This window comes from Musca domestica, unplaced genomic scaffold, assembly GCF_030504385.1.
Source record: "Musca domestica strain aabys unplaced genomic scaffold, Musca_domestica.polishedcontigs.V.1.1 89, whole genome shotgun sequence".
Taxonomy (NCBI): domain Eukaryota; kingdom Metazoa; phylum Arthropoda; class Insecta; order Diptera; family Muscidae; genus Musca; species Musca domestica.
In genome coordinates, this window is record NW_026712430.1 from 325,529 (window position 1) to 345,821 (window position 20,293).

At 35.0% G+C, this 20,293-nt stretch overlaps 2 protein-coding genes across 8 annotated transcripts in view; one reads left to right on the forward strand and one right to left on the reverse strand.

Moving 5' to 3' along the window:
- Positions 1 to 7,995, reverse strand: part of LOC101887448 (protein RUFY3) — a 28,312-nt gene extending 20,317 nt beyond the window's left edge. For 2 of the 6 annotated variants that reach the window (XM_059131434.1, XM_059131435.1), the window contains exon 1: positions 1,880 to 2,044. In XM_059131434.1, the coding sequence (XP_058987417.1) occupies positions 1,880 to 1,973 (94 nt within the window). In that variant the 5' untranslated portion in view covers positions 1,974 to 2,044. The other 4 variants (XM_020035959.2, XM_059131433.1, XM_020035961.2 and 1 more) reach the window with 4 other exon arrangements.
- A 1,955-nt stretch (positions 7,996 to 9,950) lies between these two features.
- LOC131806796 (zinc transporter ZIP13 homolog) overlaps positions 9,951 to 20,293 on the forward strand; it is a 37,992-nt gene continuing 27,649 nt past the window's right edge. The window contains exons 1-2 of one of the 2 annotated variants that reach the window (XM_059131480.1): positions 9,951 to 10,069; positions 11,903 to 11,989. The gene's annotated coding sequence lies outside the window, so the exon portion shown is untranslated. Of the gene's footprint in view, positions 10,070 to 11,872; positions 11,990 to 20,293 lie in introns of those variants that run through there. The other variant, XM_059131481.1, reaches the window with a different exon arrangement.

Sequence of the window (20,293 nt, forward strand, 5' to 3'; positions counted from 1 at the left end):
TCTGCGCGGCTACGGTGATCCAAAGAGAAAATCTTCCATTCACAACAATGATGAAGAAACTGAATTACTTAATGCCCAATCGAAATCTGTTGTACCTGGTTATAACAGCAAATCGCTATCACAATCAATGCGCAACAATACACATCATAGAAAATCCAAATATACGAATGTACCAAATAGTACAGGTTCGACGTCATCTTCGTTATCGTGTCAAATACCAACAAGATGTTTTCGAACAAAGCCATCTGGTCCAGCTATCATCGAGACAATGTCCTTAAATTATTCTTCTTCTGATGTTGAAGATACAGCAAATCTATTGAAAACTCCTCCGAAAGCTGTGCGAATTAATGAAAAACCCACAACGTCGGCTGTAACTAAAAATTCTGGCAAATCGGAAAAAAGGAAAGAGGCGGGAAAGACCAAAGATCTATCAAAGAGTAATGTACAAATGTAATATCAAGAAACGGAAGATATTTTATAACCAGAGGTTTCTTTATACTTTCAGAGTAAATCTAGTTGGGAAACGACATTTTCATCGGTCTAGAATTTGGAAAAATATCATTTGTTTGGGAAAAGTATGATGATTTTACACATTTGTATACTCTTAATTTATTTGTTGATATATTTATTTGTTAAAATGTTTAAAACTTTCTTTAAAAAAAGAACAAAGTTCTGCAATAATTTTCAACTTTAAGTAAAAAAAAACATTTCATATGAGTTCAGGCCCCACGGCCTCTCAATCTTCTTCACTCACGTGAATCGGAATTAAACATCTTCTAAAGTGCAAAAGTACATCCTGTATCCTTCGAAATTCCAAAAATCAGGAAATACAGCTATATTAATATTTGGAAATGTTTTATGCGACGGACTTATGCAAAACCAGAAACGCAAGTTACAACTAATTTGGTTGGAAAATGCCTCAGAAACCTATAAAATACTTCAAACCGGAACAAGACAATAAAAGGCAGTTCCATTGGGCCGAACTTTTAATGTCCTCCATCAATTGAAAGTAACACTTTTGTAAATGTGCCTATTGCGAACTTTTAATACCAACTTTTATACCATTTCTTTAAAAATTTTCTGTCAGAGAAGATGGTACCTAATACGAACTGCAAACCTAACTTTTAAACCAACTTTCCGTTAAAAATGGAGCTTAAATCATGAAAATAACAAATATAGGGAGGTAGCGAAATGTGGGGGTATTACGGGGACGTGTATCTATATTAGAAATTTTCTCTCTGAGTAAAATTTTATCAACCGACGTTTATGCTTATTAGGAATATACATACTTTGTGGGGTCTAAAATGTATACTTCGAGGAATTACAAACAGAATGACAAACTTAATATACCCTCCATACTGTGGTGGAGGTTATGATAACAATCAAAATCAAATCTCATAGAAGAAAACATCTTAAATTACTATTAAGAAGGCTGAGAAGGAGAGGAGAGACAAAGACCTGATTTAAACTAGGAATTTCTAGAACGTACAATTTTCTTCGTCTACATACTTCTTACCCCTTAACTTCCTAAACTTGTCTACTCTAAATTCGAACATGGTATCCAGTCATGCCATAGAGAAACATTGCTGCATCCCGCCACAAGAATACTCCTAGCAATATAGTCCTTTACTTTAAAGCGGGGGTGCTAAATTATATAAACCAATGAGCCATATGTGGGACCTTGTTTTGAACAATTGCATACTATCCTCTTCATGACCCTTCACAATTGCCCTCTAAAAATACTCAAGAAAATAAATAACAAAAATTAAAACCCAAAACAAGAAAAATAATGGCCAAATTTTAACAAAAAAAAGAAGTACGCTGTTAGTTTCAACAATTTTTGCTAAATTTCAAATAAATATCATAAAAAGCAACCTACAAAGATTTGACCATTCATTTGAAGCACCGTTGCCACCACCACCACCGAAAACACCAACAAAACCACTTTCACGTGCATGTGGTGCCATAAGCATATTTGTTCTAAAAGCGTGCTCTTGCTCATCGACAAACAGACGACGACCAGCTATAAAATTGTGTAAAGCAAATATACCATTATCCTCGAAAGGGCCACCGCTGCCACTGCCGGCATAGGAGTGACGATCACCAGCCGAGTAGCGTTTATTCTTTTGCGAGTACTGAGAATTGCGGTTGCTACCACCACCACCACCACTGCCAGAAATGACACCCGACGAAGCACTGATGGGTGCTGGAGTGCTGTCAATGTCTTGCAACTCTTTTAGGCATAGCCATTCACCATCGACGGATACCCGAAAGTTGCATAAATAAATGGTGTCTTGGACACCACCAGAAATTTCTTCGCTTGTGGTTGTGCCATGAGAGGGTGGCTTAGATAGGGCTTTGCCAGGTGACGAAGATGAGGTATCAACTTTTCCTGTGGCCACAACTGCAGCTGATGATGACGAATTGTTGTTGTGATGATTATCGCTTTTCTGATTCTGTTGTTGTTGTTGTTTCTGCTGCTGTTGTTGCTTTTGTGGTTGCTGTTTTGCACGTAGTTTCACCCCAGCTGGGGGAGGGCAATTTGTGGTTTTTGTATTACTGTTGGTACTCGTATTTGTTATTGTCGTTTGTTGCTGTTTTTGTTGTTGTTGCATAGCTTTATTAGTAAAGGATGTCTTGGTTGCTGCACTGCACCGTTGTTGAATTTGTAGCTTTTGTTTCAATTGCGTTTGATTTGTCTTGCTGGCACCACTAAGATTGTTTCTTGCAGTTGCCGTTCCAGATGTCCTGTTACTTCTACTGTTGTTTCCTGTTGTTGTAGTCTTGACAATACCACCACCACTGGTACTGGTACTGGTGCTGCTGTTGCTATTATTGTTGTTGTTATTATTATTATTCACACTCAGTTTCTTTGTATCCTCGATCAACGCACGCATATTCACAGCTTTAACTTGCTTTTCATATATTTTTTGTTGCTTCGCAATTCAGTTTCACTGTGGTCCAATTCAATGAGCCAATTTTAATTTGCCTGATCTGAGTATCAGATGTCCGTTTTTGCGTTTTAAAAATATCGCTGATTGAGGATTCTGGGGTGGTATTGTACTATGTAGGTACTTGTTCTTGAAACTTCTGCTTCGTCTTGCTTTTTATTTAGTTTTTCTTTTGTTTTGGGCTAAAAATAGAGAAGCAAAAACATGGTTGGAGGAGCACGGTTGAGAGGTAATAAAATAGAGAATTGATGTCATTTTATGGTCGCACACATTTGGGAAAAATCGAATTAATTGCTGTGCAACTTTACCGTAATAGATGTGATTGCTTTTCCATAACCTTTTCTCCAGCAAATCAAATTTCTTCTTGGAAAATCTTTTCTTTTTTTGTGGTATAATTTTAGGCATTCAATTTTTGCTAATTGAAAATATGCAACTTTTTGGAATGATGAAAATTTGCAACACAAACACCAAACTTAAAGTAACAAACATAAAAACATTTGTTTCGCTTAGATTGCCTTTGAATATTCCACTGCTTCTTTTTTTGTGTAACTTGTACTAAATAATATTTTTATTTTTTTTTTTTTTTTTGCTTTTTTCACCAAAATATGTAACCACCACTTCTTAGACGAGGACTATTTGCTGCTGCTGAATGTACTCATTATTTCTATTCCATCGTATTCATACATCGGGCTTTTGCGAAGTAGTAGATTGACATTTCTTTTATTCGTTTAAATACGACTCTGGTATTTTAATTCAGTGGATGGTGGTGGAATGGCTTGGCAATGGCCCTTTGGTTGTCATTTTAATCGTTTACTTTGACATTTGTGGGGGTGTTTGTTTTTGATGCAGCAGGTTAATTGTCAAATGTTTGTGAGTGCTGTTACTTCAACCACTTTTGGTAGCAGTTAAAGGGGGTTGATTTTGAAGCACATCGTATTGTCACTTTGAAAACATCTGGCAATAGTGGTGGGTGGCAACGTAGCGGTTACAGTGTTGAATTTGAGATAACAGGATATGAAATAACAGTAGGTTTCGAAACTAGATGTTAATGACATAACTTGAATTTATAAAAGTTTGCCAAATGTATAATATAAGTTTACATTTTTATTATTAATACTATGCATACAGAGATATGTATAGATGAACAGAATATTAGAATATGTGAGAGGGTATAAAAGGTGAAATCAGTTATACCCTTGGGAGTCGTCGAGTTTACCAGCCGTCAGACAGACAGGCAATAGGTCAGACTCGAAATGGATGCCGTTCCAACATATCCACTTTGATTTCTTGAACAACAAAGCATTTATTGGCATAATTGAAGGGAAATGGGAAAAATCGGACATCGATATTGACGGCTCTCCAAAAAAAAAAAAAAAAAACCCAAAATTTGCTACTGTGTACAACGCAGTGAACTTGGAGAATTTTGAACCGTCTGATTGTCCCTCAAAGCCAATACTTAGAGGGAATAATACCAACTACGACAATACAGGGTGAGATGAAAAAACTACAACCAACTTGAGACCAGCAGTAATTTCTAAGCCACTCCGACAGCTGTTAAAATTATTGCAGTGACAGCTCATTACATTGTTTACAAGCGTACAAAAGCATTTTGGAGAGTATTTTCCAGAAAAAAAGTTATTCGTTATTGAATTCAATCGTGATAGTGTGATTTCTTTATATTGGTACCATCGCTCGTTACCGTGATACTGGTAGCGTAGCCCAACGTCAAGGAAATGGGCGGAAAAAACAGCAACATAAGCAGAAATGGTTCCAAAAGTTAATAAGCGACTTGATCAAAAGCCGCGTCGCAGTGGCCGAAAAATGGCTCGTGAGCTGAACATATCGCAATATTCCATTCGGCAAATATTGAAAAATGAACTCGGGAGTAAAGCCATTGAAATTTCAAAAAGTGCAAGAACTTACACCGCAACTGAAAGAGAATAGACTCAAGAGAGCTAAAGAGTTACTTCGCTTGGCCGAAAGTGGTGAACTGCCGAATTTGGTTTTCTCCGATGAGGAAACATTCGCTGTCCCGCAGTTTGTAAACAAACAAAATGATCGTGGTTACTTGCTAAAGAGGTCAGCTGAAAATGTGTACCTTCGGTTAGCCACCAGAACTCAAGCGCCGGTCATGGTGATGGTGTGGGCCGCCATAACAGCCGATGGTCGCTCTCCACTCGTATTAATCGACCGTGGCATCAGAATAAATGCCGAATATTATCGCGTGCGCCAAATATTCTGGAGGGGGTACCTTCGACATTCCAACAGCACGCGCCACCCAAGAGTGGTTACAAAATGAGGTTCCTCGCTTCATTTTCAGCGCACAATGGCACAATCCGCTGGACTATTTTGTCTGAAGTGTTTTGGAAAGCAAGGTTGGCACTAAAAAATACCAAAGCGTCGATCACCTCAAGCAAACGCTTCGCCGGGAATGGGCCAAAAATGTCAAAGGTGACCAATTCGAACAAATCTCAACTTAATCTAAAATTTGATGCTATTTCCAACATTATTTGCTTTCATTCAATAAAATTTAAAAAAATGTAAAAATATGGCTATTGACTTTGTTGCAGATTTTTTATGTCACCCTGTATTATGGATAGAAAACGACATTTAGCAGAATTCAGAAATTCAAATGTAGAAATGCAAAATAGACCAATTTTCGCTACCAATACTGGATAGAGTTACACTTAATCTCTCTTCGTGCGCCAAATACCTCGGTACAATCCTGGGCCAGCGTTTAAACTAGAACAAGGACATCAAGGAGCGTAGTAAAACCTGCCTCATCGTAATCTATTCATGTAGGAACCCCATATGGAAGAGCTGGTTCTTAGACCACGAGTCGTACACTGGATGTATGTATGTCACTATCTGGGTGCCTCGTCTGCTATCGAATGCAGGGCATTCATGTCCAAATTAACACGGTGTTTACTGACAACCGGAGCAGAGCACTTTCTCTGAATATTTTGGCTCAACTGCAAGCAACAAGGAATGCGCTGAGACTACGGACATACCAATTAGTCGGAATATGTTAGGTAATAGGAATTCATGTTCACCCTTATCGACTTCAATTACATTGCAGTTGCTGAACCTCAGATGGACGGTCTAGCCATATATATAGACGGCTTCAAGATGGATGAAGGCTCCGGCGCTGGTGTATTCTGCCCTAACTCAATCATTAAACGCTCATATAAGCTTAATGACAATTGCAAATTTGTGCAATAAAGAAAGCTTTGAAAATGGCAAAAGAACTCTGCAATAGCATAACACGGCCAATGACTATATATCCCAATAGCCAAGTGGCCCTCAAAGCTATCAAGCAAAGTGTCATTAAATCGAGCGTCACTCTTGACTCCTTCAAACACGAGGACTGATAAAGCTTTGTTGGGTTCCAGGACATAGCAATATAGTATGGAATGAAGTGGCTAATGAATTAGCTCGAGGAAGTTTAAAGTCGATTAATATATCTGTTGATGAGGCTGTTACACCATCAATAAGCTATTACGTTTAATCTTTATACTTAATCTAATATTAGGACAAATATTGTAATGTACGAACTTTGAAGAGAACTGGAAAATATTTTTCTATTTTATGAGAATTACAATAGAAACTCTAACGATCTTCTCAGAAATCGTTTGCAAATTTGCCAAAGCCAATCCCTTGCTAGCCTCCACCAGCCTCCTGCTTCAGAATGATGATAAGAGAAGGAATTCGCAAGAGAAACATATATTTCTTGCATGTTTTTCAATTTTTCTAAAATTTTCGGTATAAAGTGTTATTGGTCTGTTGTTGTATGGCAATTTAGTCAATTTCTATGGAATGGCGCTTTTTTCACATTCGTATCCTCATATCAAACAGGTCCTATATATTTTCCTTAAAATATTTCAATATACGTAGATAAATTGAATGTTGGAGAATTATTTTCTTTTACAAGCTGCAGTCATGACATCCATTAGAAACAGAAACTGAGGAAGCTACTTAGATGAAGATTTTATTGTTGTCACTTCGGATCCAATAAGCGATTGATTCATGGTATTTTTAAAATTTTTGGCGCGAAAATCGATATGTTTATTTTTTTTTAAACAACTCACAACTTGATGCAAATAGAATGTCAATTTTATCAGAACATTATTTTATGTGTAATATTAGGGTGAAGAATGCGGTAACTCAAGCTTTTTATAAGAAAGATTGTCTAAACATACATTATATCTAATATAAAATAAACGCCAAGGCATATTTGTAAACGAATCCAAATTATAATTTCCCCTTAAATTTAAAAATGATATTCATATTTTAAAAACCCGCATTTTCCAAATGACCTTCATGTGTAAAATACTTTGATCCACATTTGCGCCTTATCACAATAACAAACAGACATACTCGAATATTTAGAATAATTATTTATTATAAATAACTCACAATACCCACCCCTCCTAACAGCAAGACAATGCCCATAGATAGATACTCGGGGAAATAAATTGGAATTCACTCACCGGGCTTTTTTCGTTTGACAGGACTTGAGACTTGTGATGTGGAGGCGGAAGATGCTTCCGATGCTGCACCACCACCAGTTGCCGCCTGATACTGACCCAAAACAGCACCGGAGGCAGCTGAAGCAGCATTTGATACCATAGCACTTAGTTGAGAGGACAAACTTTCCGTACGACGGAATGTATCGCGTAAACGATTTAACGAGGACAACGACGGAGAACTGGGCAATACATTAGCTGCCGATGAATCTGCGCTTTCTTGACGCAACAAAAGCGATCTATTTGTGGACATATTTGTGTCAAGAACTTGTTTGTTATTAAATTGTAGATTTTGCTTTCGGTCTGGACTTTTTGATCCAGTGTAAGGGAAACACAACACAATGTTTTATTTTACTAGATCACTACCCGTATTTTGGATGGAATACCCCGTAAACACAACACACTTGGAAATCTTTCAATTTTTATTGTTATTTTGATTTTGACTTCCCAAAAAAAAAAACACGAAACAGGTTGTAGTTAGGGATACGTAAATCGAAATTGAATACTATGGCTCCAAAGTGGAAATGAGCAATAAATATAAAAGTCAAAACAAAAGCAATGATAGGTCTACAAATGACTGGGTATCAGGGTTCTAAACGCTAGAAAAAAGCTATGATGTTCACCAATTAAACTAGTGGATACAGGCATGTCACCAAATCGTATCGAAATGGTTTTAATTTCATAATTCAAAACCATTCATTTTGTTTTAGCTTCTCAGATTACGTACGATTTGGTGAACTACAAATTCAATTTAAATATGACAACATAATATATCCAATATGGTAACATTAGGGGAAAGAAAGGACGAATGAATGAGGAATCAAAACAAAACACATGATTAGAAACATGTAGAAGTGTAAATATCCTGTTTAAAAGAGTTTTTTTGTGCAAAAAGCAACATTGCAATTGATTCCTCAATTTCACTGAGTACATATTTGTTGAAAGGACCACCACCAGTTTTTGTCTTTTCCCTTTTTTTGTGACACAATTTTTTCACGTACATAGTTTTGTTTATTGTGACACATTTTTAACGTATCTCCAGTCTGACAACGTCTTTTTCCACCCATTTGAATCTTTGGTGGGTGGTCCCGAAGTATTTTGTTTTTCAGTAAGCTGTGACCAACTTGTTTCGGCAACCACTCGATCTGTTTGGTTTTCACAGGTGAATTATTTTTCGTTTGAAAAAAGTGGTTTTCAAAAAAAAAAAATGATGTGGCAACACTTTGTTAACGATTGGCTTCGTCAATTAAGAAACCATTAAAATTTGTTAATTATTTTAAATAAAAAGATAAAAAAATGTAAATATAATTATGTATTTGTCATTAACAAAATTGCTCTGTCCAGTACATGCAACAATCTACTATTTATGCAAATTTTCTCCGATATCCTAAAGGATAAATCGGTTATCGTAGTAGAAACTTTTGAATTCTTATACTTCTGGAACAGTCCAAATATTTTTATTACCTAAAAGTATTTTGACAGTGTTTTAAAATCACAAGCTTCCATAAAAAATACACTTGCAAAAACAAAAGTGGTTTCAAATCGAAAAAATGTTGCACATTTGTCAAAACAAAAAAATTAGTCTGACATGAAAAGAAACAAAGCGCGAAAAATAAAAATAAAAAGCAAAACTGTCTAAAAAGAAAGGGTTCCTTTTTTCTGCTCAAATCAAATTTTGTATGCGTTTTTTTAATTGAAATATTTCAAACTATTTTTTACCTATTTATTCAATTTATATAATACAAAGCCTATAAGACCATATGCAAGTATTACTAGTTACAAAATAACCTGAGCTTATAATAACAATATAATTCCTTTTCATTTCTTGAAATACGCCATTCTTAACTTGGATACCCATCCATTTAACATTAAAGAATTAACACAGATATAAATTTTTCGATTCTTCGATACCATAAAGGGAAAATAAGTTATCGTAGTAAAAAAATGTACATTCTTGCAGTTCTGGAACAGGCCATATATTATAAAATCCAATCAGGGCCTCAATTCTTGTTCTATGAAAATGTGAAATGAAAACTTTTGTAGAGGAAAGAAATGAAATGAAAAATATTTTAAAGGAAATATTTTTCATTTTATATTTTCATAGAACAAGAATCCAGCCCCAGGATACGATAAGAGGTGAAATTGTTTACATACATAATCGGAATAGATTAAAAGTGTTGAAAGTAATTGCAAGAAGATATTTTTTCTGGCATGATTGTGCAAACTCTCAGTAAACTACGATAACCGATTTTCCTTTTATGATATTGAAACAACTGCAAAACTGGTAAATTCTGACAGGTTCTGGAACAAAACAAATATTAAATTAGCAGCTGTCATAAGGTTGGACCTTTCTGTCCAATCGACCAACACGATAGCAAAACAATCGAACAAATCGACCATTCGATTTCCTAGCAACTTATATAAACAAGAACAACAAATGGTAAGCAAAACAAATACTCAAAAACTGTGAGCAAAAACAAAGATTACTACTACAAGACTTGATTTGTTAAGCAAAAACAACAACTCGTGTAATTGCCAAAAGAAGGCTTACATAAAAATACGTATTTAATTGCAACAAACGACGCGAACAGAGTATGCACATTTTGGAACAGCCTTATAACGGTAAACTAGTGAAGAAATTTGGAAAATATTTTTTTACGTCGTAGAAGCTGTTTTCTTTCGTTTGTTTTTCATTTCATGTTGGAATATTAAGAACAAAAGGAACAACTCTAGTTTAGTAAAAACTCTTAGATTTTTTCGAAATTTTTTCCAGAGGTAGGTATTTTTACCCTGATCCCAGGAAACTATTTTTTTCTTGGGGGACGGGCCCGGGACCCCAGATTTTTGACCCAAAAGTCCGGCATCAAGACCCCGCCTGGACCCGGATCCACTTACCCGATATAGACAATATGGGTATCGATTGAAAGCTTATGGAAATACCTATCCAACAAATGGTCACATGAAGGGGTAAGTTGTCATGGTTCGGAAGTTATAGTCAAATTATCGATTTTTTGGACCCGGATTTTTTATGAAACCCCCAAAAAGTCAAAAAAGGGCCCATTATGGGGGTCAACAAAATTGTTTCCAAATTATAGCTGACACTCTTACCTTTCCAAAATGCTACAATTTGTGCTAATACCTTTTTCGGTTCCAGAGATAAGGGTCTTTCCATCCGCATAACCCGATTCTAACCAGTTCATTAAAATTATGTTTTTAATAAAAAAAGTGTTTATTTCGCGTAGCAGTCGTCGGAATAACAAAAGTTTTCTAAATTTGGCACTTTTTGTAAATAGCCAGCCTTCGGCCGGGGCTTGAGATTTTCACCTATGGGTATGTCCGACCCCGGCTAGCGCGAACAAAAGGTTCATAATTTCGGCATTTTTTGTAAATAGCCGGCCTTCGGCCGGGGCTTGATATTTTCTCCTCTGGGTATGTCCTACACCGGCTAACGCGAACCAAAGTTTTCTAAATTGGATACCTTTTGTAAGTAGCCGGCCTTCGGCCGGGGCTTGAGATTTTCTCCTCTGGGTATGTCCTACACCGGCTAACGCGAACCAAAGTTTTTTAAATTTGACACTTTTTGTATATAGCCGGCCTTCGGCCGGAGCTTGAGATTTTCTCCTCTGGGTATGTCCCACACCGGCTAACGCGAACCAAAGTTTTCTAAATTTGGCACTTTTGGTAAATAGCCGGCCTTCGGCCGGGGCTTGAGATTTTCTCCTCTGGGTATGTCCCACACCGGCTAACGCGAACCAAAGTTTTCTAAATTGGATACCTTTTGTAAGTAGCCGGCCTTCGGCCGGGGCTTGAGATTTTCTCCTCTGGGTATGTCCTACACCGGCTAACGCGAACCAAAGATTTCTGAATGTCATTCTTACGCAAAATATACCTTTTTTTATTGAAAACATAGTTTTAATGAACTGGTTAGAATCGGGTTATGCGGATGGAAAGACCCATATCTCTGGACTCAGTAAAGGTATTAGCACAAATTGAACCTTTTTGGAAAGGTAGAAGTGTCAGCTATAATTTGGCATCAATTTTGTTGTCCCCCATAATGGACCCTTTTTTGATATTTTGGGGGTTTTATAAAAAATCCGGGTCCAAAAAATCGATAATTTGACTATAACTTCCGAACCGTAAGATCTTACCCCATCATGTGACCACTTGTTGGATAGGTATTTTCATAAGCTTTCCAACGATACCCATATTGTCTATATCGGGTAAGTGGATCCGGGTCTAGTAGGGGTCTCGAACCCGGACTTTCGGGTCAAAAATCTGGGGTCCCAGGTCCGTCCCCCAAGAAAAAAATAGTTTCCCGGGATCATGGTTAAAATACCTACCACTGAAAAAATTTTTGAAAAAATTTAAGAGTTTTTACTAAACTAGAGTTAAGCCGAACAAAATACAACATACTTTTGTTTCTAGTGTCCAATTTTCTGGATTTTGTAAAAATTTTTGAAGTGAAAATTATAGATTGCGAAAGTTTTAAAATTGTGTAGTAAAATTGCAGGGGTAAGTCTCGTTAAATTGCGTTGCAATTTTATGTTTAAATATCTTTAATGTTTTTTGGTTCTGAGAAATATATACAATGCGATGTTGTTTTTCTTAATCGCCGTTTTCTTTGTCTTCTTCGTGTGTGGGAGTGTAAACAAAATTACCGCAGCCACTAGCCACTGATAAGGAAATCAATAATCGCTAGGGTCAGTATATATTAGGGTGGGTAAGGTTTAACATATGTTGCGTTTCTGGCTCGTTTATATTTTTATATTATGTATGCATATGGGAAGAAGTCAAATTATGGGCACCTTGTCAAATTATTTTTATTGTTTCCGAGATATTGTGAGACAGCTATGCCACAAAATCTTTAACTCTGCTGATACCGACCGACAACACACTAAGTGAACGATGGCAAAGTATAAACGATTTTATGGAAGCAAATGATATCGTAATATTCAATACCTCACCCACATACGTGCCGAATCGACGTTGTTAATTGTCATTAATCGGTGCTAAACACGGATTGCAACAGAATTCTCGTTTTATTCAGCAAACAGTCCGAATTAGTCATCCTTTTGTCGTTAATCGTGTCTGGGTCCTTTTTATTGAGCATGACTTTAAATGTTGCCTACAATTTCATCATATCGATTTCAATGTAGTAGGATTTCGAATGGTCATCTTGAATTATCAGTTAATTTTGGGCGATGGTTAGTTTAGTACCAATTAACTTTCGTATAGGCTTAGGGAAAATTCGTTATATAAGTGTTATAAATTCATGAGTCCATGTTATCCTATTCAATTTTTGGGCTTTCAATTACCACATTTTCGGACCGGATAGGACATCCACACCCGCTGCAAAGTTTTGCTTAATAAAATTATGATGCCACCCACCATTTGATTAAAAGTTAAAACATTAAAAGCTTTTTTCTTGGATTACAAACTCTTAAATAGCAATCCCCTTCAAATTGGTTTCAATGATAAAGGATTTCTTGAGGTAATGAATACAATTAATCATTTTTCATTTATAAAATTATAAAGTATATTTGCAATATCGACATATTAAATCATATTCAAATGTCAATACAAAAACACTTGGTTAAATAATTAAAAAATAATGAATAATCAAGTGGAAGAGTTAAGCATGTTAAATTTTCACAAAAACAGAAGGGCACCCACATTTTATTAGTATTTAATTTTAAAAGAACTGTTTCTTAGAATAAAAATATGACACTGGAAAAGTATTCCCAAAGAGATGGGGTGACTTTTATTTGGAAAAAAATTAACGTAATAAGATGTCATTTGTAGAAGAGGACTTTTTGAGAATGAAGGAATACTTTTATTGACTTTTTTAAAAGTAATTCTCATATCATCCTAAAAGACGTATCTTTCCATATACAGGGTGAGATAAAAAAAAGTTTAGATTTGTTCGAATTGATCACCTTTGGCACGAATTATGGCCTTCAAACGGCCAATGAAACCGTTACACGCAGCCCGAATGTTGCTCTGCGGTATTTTGGCCCATTCCCGGCGAACCGCTGGCTTAAAGTGATCGACACTTTGGTATTTTTAGTGCTAACCTTGCTTTCCAAAATACTGGTGGCCAACCGAAGGTGCACATTTTCAGCTGACCTCTTTGGCAAGTAAACACGATCATTTTGTTTGTTTACAAACTGCGGGACAGCGAATGTTTCCTCATCGGAGAAAACCAAATTCGGCAGTTCACCACTTTCGGCCAAGCGAAGTAACTCTTTAGCTCTCTTGAGTCTCAGGAGTCTGAACTTGGTTGCAGTTTTGCACCTCACCCTGTATATTAATATATTTACAGTATAAGTGTAATATACATTTAATATGTATCTGTATATTATATAGCATTGTGGGGCATATTTTTTAGAAATTATAGGGTGTCTGCTACAAAAGCTTTAATTTTAAAATATGAAAAACTTGCTTTTAATATAACTTACACGACATGGAAACTTGTATTAACGTGTATATAATGTCTTCTACCAAATTTCATTTATATTAAAAGCATACCATGGTTTTCGGCTAGTTTAAAAATCACATCGTCCGAAACGTATATATGACAACAATAACTTTATCTTTAAAGGAAGATATATATGTAATCACAACTCAGGAAAATTAATCACAATTTTGTATAAAGTTCGTCTTTGTATGGTTACTGCTGTAATATGTACGATATTGTTGTGTAGGGTATAAACATTGAGTATTTTGTGTTATTTGCTTAACAGAATGGCGTCAAATTTTGCTAAACTGTCCATAAATGGAAATTTGTTTTTTTATCCTATCAAACTGACTCGCATGCATACCCAGCAAAATGTTTATTGCCAAAGTATTACGTCAATCGTGAGTTAAAGTGATTCCGGACTACAACATTTTGAGTCTATTTCAAGGTCGTGGTGCCCAATATTAAAAGTAATAAAAAAATATTTTTTTTGCGGTAATTCATTTCAAATAAAATGAATAAAGTTTAATTTATTTCTTGAGAGTAAATAGCATGTTTTTAAAGAACAGAATCTGTTTTACATGACTCTATTTCATGACTCTATTTTCAAGAAGTATAACTTCGATTTCATTTAAATTTATAATTGTTTAAAAATTTGTACACTAACCTAAGAAGCACACTTTTGTGTGTAACCTTTAGATTTAATACACAAAAATACATACATATGTATATATAGTATAAATGTTTATAGATAACCGTATGACGGTTTATGGCTAATGCTGTCCGAGTAGTTTTTGTGGGAGCCGCAAGTTAAACAATGAAAACAAAACAAATATGGCTGCGGTTGCACTCCGCCACAGCAGCCATCCAAACACACACACTCGCATTTTGTTTATATCGTGTCATTTTAATTGTTGAAATGTGACACTATCTCCAACACAGCTGGTGTTCAAAAAAATAGCAATACAATTGAAAATTTTCTACATAGAGTGTTTTCGCAAATAGATCTAAGATTATAGGTTTAATAGAATTGTTTGATAGATCAGGCTCATTATCTTTTATTGTTTTTGCAGATAGGTAGCTTAATTTTATTCATGCTTTTGATTAAATGGAACAGATTGTTTATCAACATTGCACACGTTTTTATTTTTTTGGGCATTCCGAGATAGACATTATCATACAATTTTGACCATTCTATTGGAACCATAAAGGCAAATTGATACGACATTATCCTCATAGTAACATGGGTACGTAATTTTTAAAGTGACTCATAATTATATCACTGCATATTATGGGGCATTTTATCCTGTGAATTAAAAAAACTACAATCTTCCGAGAAAAGTCAGTGACAGAACTCATTTTTCATTTTTTCGGGTTTTCTCATTTTTTCGGGTTTCCTAACTTTGTCCGTGTCCAAAAGTCTATAAACTAAGATATCCATTCACTTATGTCTACCGAATTTAGATTAAATCGCCCCAGACATAATGGGTGATCAAAAAAAAAAAACATAAAATTCAGAAAAAAAATGCCAAAATCTTTATTTGGATTTATAGCATGGTCCATATAATTTAATGTTGGAAGATTATTTCATGCAAATATTGACTGTGACTGCGCCTCAAATGGTTCATCCGCTTTAAAACATTGTTATCTTGCAATAATTTAATAATTTAACATAACCCAATCTATCTAAAAAAGATGTTAAAACGCATGATGTAGGCGACAAGTTTACTCGTCCCGAACTTGAACTTTCTTAACAGACACATATAACAGACAAAAATGCAACAAAGTCAAACGCCATAATTTTTAATGAGTGAAAGCAAAAAATGTCGGAAATAGCATCAGATTCCAAAATTAATTTAGATTTGTTCGGATTGATCACCTTTGTCATGCAACACGATCATTATGAAAACCAAATTTCAATGGCTTTACCCCGACCTCTTTTTTATACCCTACACCACAAGGTGGTCAGGGTATTATGTCTTTGTGCATTTGTTTGTAACAGGCAGAAGGAAACGAGATAGACCCATAGTTCCTTTTGATGATCTGCATAGAATCACATTCTGAGTCGATTTATGCATGTCCGTCCGTCCGTCTGTCCATGTATTTTTGTAAACAAAGTACAGGTCGCATTTATTGCCCGATCCAGATGAAATTTTGCACAGATCACTTGTTTGGCCCAAGGACGAACCCTATTGAAATAGATATAGCTCCCATATCTTCGTCCGATTTGCCTTTTATTGTGCACCAAACGTGTAATATCAGCCCGAATTGTATGGAATTTTGCATATACACCCAAATTAGGCCTGAAAATATGTATGCCAAATTTGATCGAAATCGGTTCAGATATAGCTATAGCTCCCATATATAACTTCGTCCGATTTGTTATATTTGTTACCCACAACCGTAATATGCACTCCGTAACAACGATATTCAGGGAAATATATCAAATACAGCTCAGAAATATCTTTGCCAAATGTTATCGAGATCGGTTCAGATTTGGATATAGCTCCCATATATATCTTTATCCGATTTCAAATTAATTGTGCACCAAATGGGCAATACAAGTCCGAATTTAAAAGATACAAATGCTTCGCCATATTTAGTCCTTTGAACTTTAAATTATAATTATAATCATAGCGTGTATGATTGAATTCTCCCATAAAAACTTTTAATTGTTATGTGGAGCTCTACTAAATTAGCAAAGTGGTGTAGAGTATCATAAAGACTCTCTTTACTGGTTTAATATTTGCCGAATGGAATATTGGGATATGTTGAGCTCACGAGCCATTTTTCGGCCACTGCGACGCTGGTTTCGATCAAGTCGCCTTGACGTCGGGCTACGCTACTAGTATCACATTTAAATGCTTTTTCTGGAAAATTCTCACCAAAAAGCTATATTACGCTTGTAAGCAATATAATGAGCTGTTACTGAAATTATTTTAATAGCTGTCGGACGAGTGGCTTAGAAATGATAAAAGTCTGAAGTTGGTTGCAGTTTTTTCATCTCACCCTGTATATATATATATATATATGAATTTTAATTCACCAAATAAATATAGTCACCTTTTCTCAGCATTTTATATAATCTACATTACACCATTGACATATCCACCGAAAAAAGGGAAATGCCCTATCTTAACACTTTTTTATATCTACTTCATTTTTTATTACTGCAAAAGTTTGTTTTATTCGATATTAAGGAATTTACCCTATTTTTTTATTTTCACAGTTTGTGCTTTTTTTCTAAATTGATACTACAAAGACATGAATGTGTCACAAAATATAGCAAAAACAATGTGGTTTCTTCTTGGAATGGATAATTTTCTTCAATTGAAACAAAGAAGTCCATGTATCGGATAACTTAAATATAGAAAAGTGATGATAAATAATCTATCATTTCTATGAATAAAACAATTACAAACTTTTATTTTCAAATTATTTATTAACAATTATTTATTAACAATTATTTTTTATTTATTAACAATTATTTTTGATCTTACATTTTTTTAATACATTACGTATTGAAATGGGTTTCAATACATAATAGCAAACCATGACGTAATCCAGTGGAATAAATTAGTATTACAACGATTTAATGACATAGGCAGCCGCCGCTAATAACAATTATTGCTTCCCCTTTATTCTGTATTGATATGCCACAATTTCTCATTATTTATTACTAGTTGAACAATATGCTTGTTATACAGCAATAAGTCGACCAGGTCGAAACACTTTAGCCCTCTTAAATCTACAATTATCGCTATTGCGGAAGGTTCCATCATGCGACCAGTTTTTCTACCCTCCACCATACTATGGAGGGTATATTAACTTTGTCATTCCGTTTGTAACTCCTCGAAATACTCATGTCAGACCCAACAAAGTATATATATTCTTGATCTTGAAATTCTAAGTCGATTTAGCGATGTCCGTCTGTCTGTCTGTCTGTTGTAATCATGCTATCTTTCGAATGAATTGAGATAGATGGCTAAAATTTTGCACACATGTTTATTTTTCCAGTAGGCAGGTTAAGTTCGTAAAGGGGCCATGTAGGTCCACGTTTTCATATAGCCCCCATATAACGGTACCTCCCTATATTCGGTATTTTGATGGTTTTAGCGACATTATTAACCGGAATTGTTTCAAATTTGGTATTTGAAGTTCCAAATGGATACTTCCCCCTAAGACAGAAAATTGTTTGTGCAGGTCCACGTCTTCGTATAGCCCCCATATAACGGTACCTCCCTATATTCGGTAATTTGATGATTTTAGCGACATTATTCACCGGAATTTTTTCAAAATTGGTATTTGAAATTCGTAATGAATACTACAGTCTAAGATAGAAAATTGTCTGTGCAAGTCCATGTCTTCGTATAGCCCCCATATAATGGTACCTCCCGATATTCGGTATTTTGATGATTTTAGCGACATTATTCACTGGAATTGTTTCAAATTTGGTATTTAAAGTTCAAAATGGATACTACATCCTAAGACAGAAAATTGTCTGTGCAGGTCCACGTCTTCGTATAGCCCCCATATAACGGTACCTTCCTATATTCGGTATTTTGATGATTTTAGCGACATTATTCACCGGAATTGTTTCAATATTGGTATTTGAAGTTCGTTATGGGAACTACAGTCTGTGACAGAAAATTGTCTGTGCGGGTCCATGTCTTCGTATAGGCCCCATATATCAGTACCTCCCTGTATTCGGTATTTTGACGACTACGGCTATATTCGGTATTTTTTAAATTTTAACAGAATTTTTTAAGGATTTTATTTTTTTGAAAATTTCCAAATTCGTTGTAAATGGTGGAGGGTATTCGGCCGGGCCGAACTTACTGCTTTTTAATTTGTTTTTCCTCAAATGTGTTATTTCAAGAAGCATTCCCTTAATTTGATGTGTGAAAAAAATCCAACTTAGTACAGCTCTCCAAAAATAAAACCTATATTTGATTTGAACCAACTATTCGAAGCGATACCAAACGTGGAGACAAACCTAATACACTCCAATCCATCATGGAAGGTATACAAAGAAATAGAATTCCACAATATTTTCGATAAGACTTTGAAACATATGACACATTCATTGAAATACGACAAGTTGTATTTCGTTAGCTGTTTTTGTCGTCATTAGATTTTTGTTCTTGTATATATTTTTTTTATTCTTTCAACAAAACATCACAATCAGTTTTTAAGCATTTTATTGGGGTTTTCTTTTGTTGTTTGTTGCGCATTCAGACGGTGACATAAAATAACATATTGAGTACTTGTCTATCAGAGCTTGAAGGCGTTCACTTTTGCACAGTGGAAAAAAAATTATATGTTTTTAAATTATATAATAAGTTATGGATGCCCATAGAATCACGAAAAAAAAATTTCAGTTAAAATTTTTCGTATTCTTAGGGGAAAGAATTAATTCGTTGCTTTAATCGCATTTTTTAAAAATATTTAAGAAAATATGAGATATTATTATATCATGACTAATTCTGAAATGTAATTACAATATCATTTCACCAGTAGGGCAATATATTACGACAAAATTTTGAATCTATCGAAAGGCCTTGATAATTTCTTTATTTTGGTCTTTATCCTGACGAACATTTTTCGTCGATTACGAAAATAACAGCAAATAGAAATTTAAATTCAACAGATTGGAGATTAAGCAACATATTTATTTTATTTAAGGTTTCAATCACAATTTCCCCCGAATCGAAGTTCGAATTTCCACTTGTAAATCTTGTTTTTATAAGAACCTATTTTATAAAATTCTAATCTCATTTTCCAATCGGCAGAACACCGGATTGCGCAAAATTCTAATATTAGTACAGCCAAAACCAATTTGATAAAGTCACACAGCATGCGATTTAAGGTCTTAAGTAGCCAGCAAAATGTTAGATACCAAAGATGCTGTTCAATCATCGGTACAGGTGATATGGTTTCGAATCTTTTTTGGTACATGGACATTTTGGCAAACCCTTTAAAACAATGTTGTCTTGCGATGCGCCAATTGAATGCTAAAAGTCGAGTGATAATACCGTTCCCAAATTTGGGTGAAAATACCAGAAGTTGCATGAAAAGCCAAGAGAAAGAGACCCAAAAAAAGATAAACATCAAGATTGATACAAATGTTAACCGTATGTACTTTAATCGATCTCTGAAGTTATGGACTTTGGACACAGACGAAGGTGGGAAACCCGAAAATGTGAGATCTCAAGCCGAAAAAAGTTAGGTCTAGATATCAATTTTTTGGTTCAGAATTAAAAATACACATAAATATTGCTATTTCGAGAATCCCTATAATTTGTTTTTATGGGCTTAATAGTGGTTAAAATTTTATAAAGATGTAGTATATCTCGGAA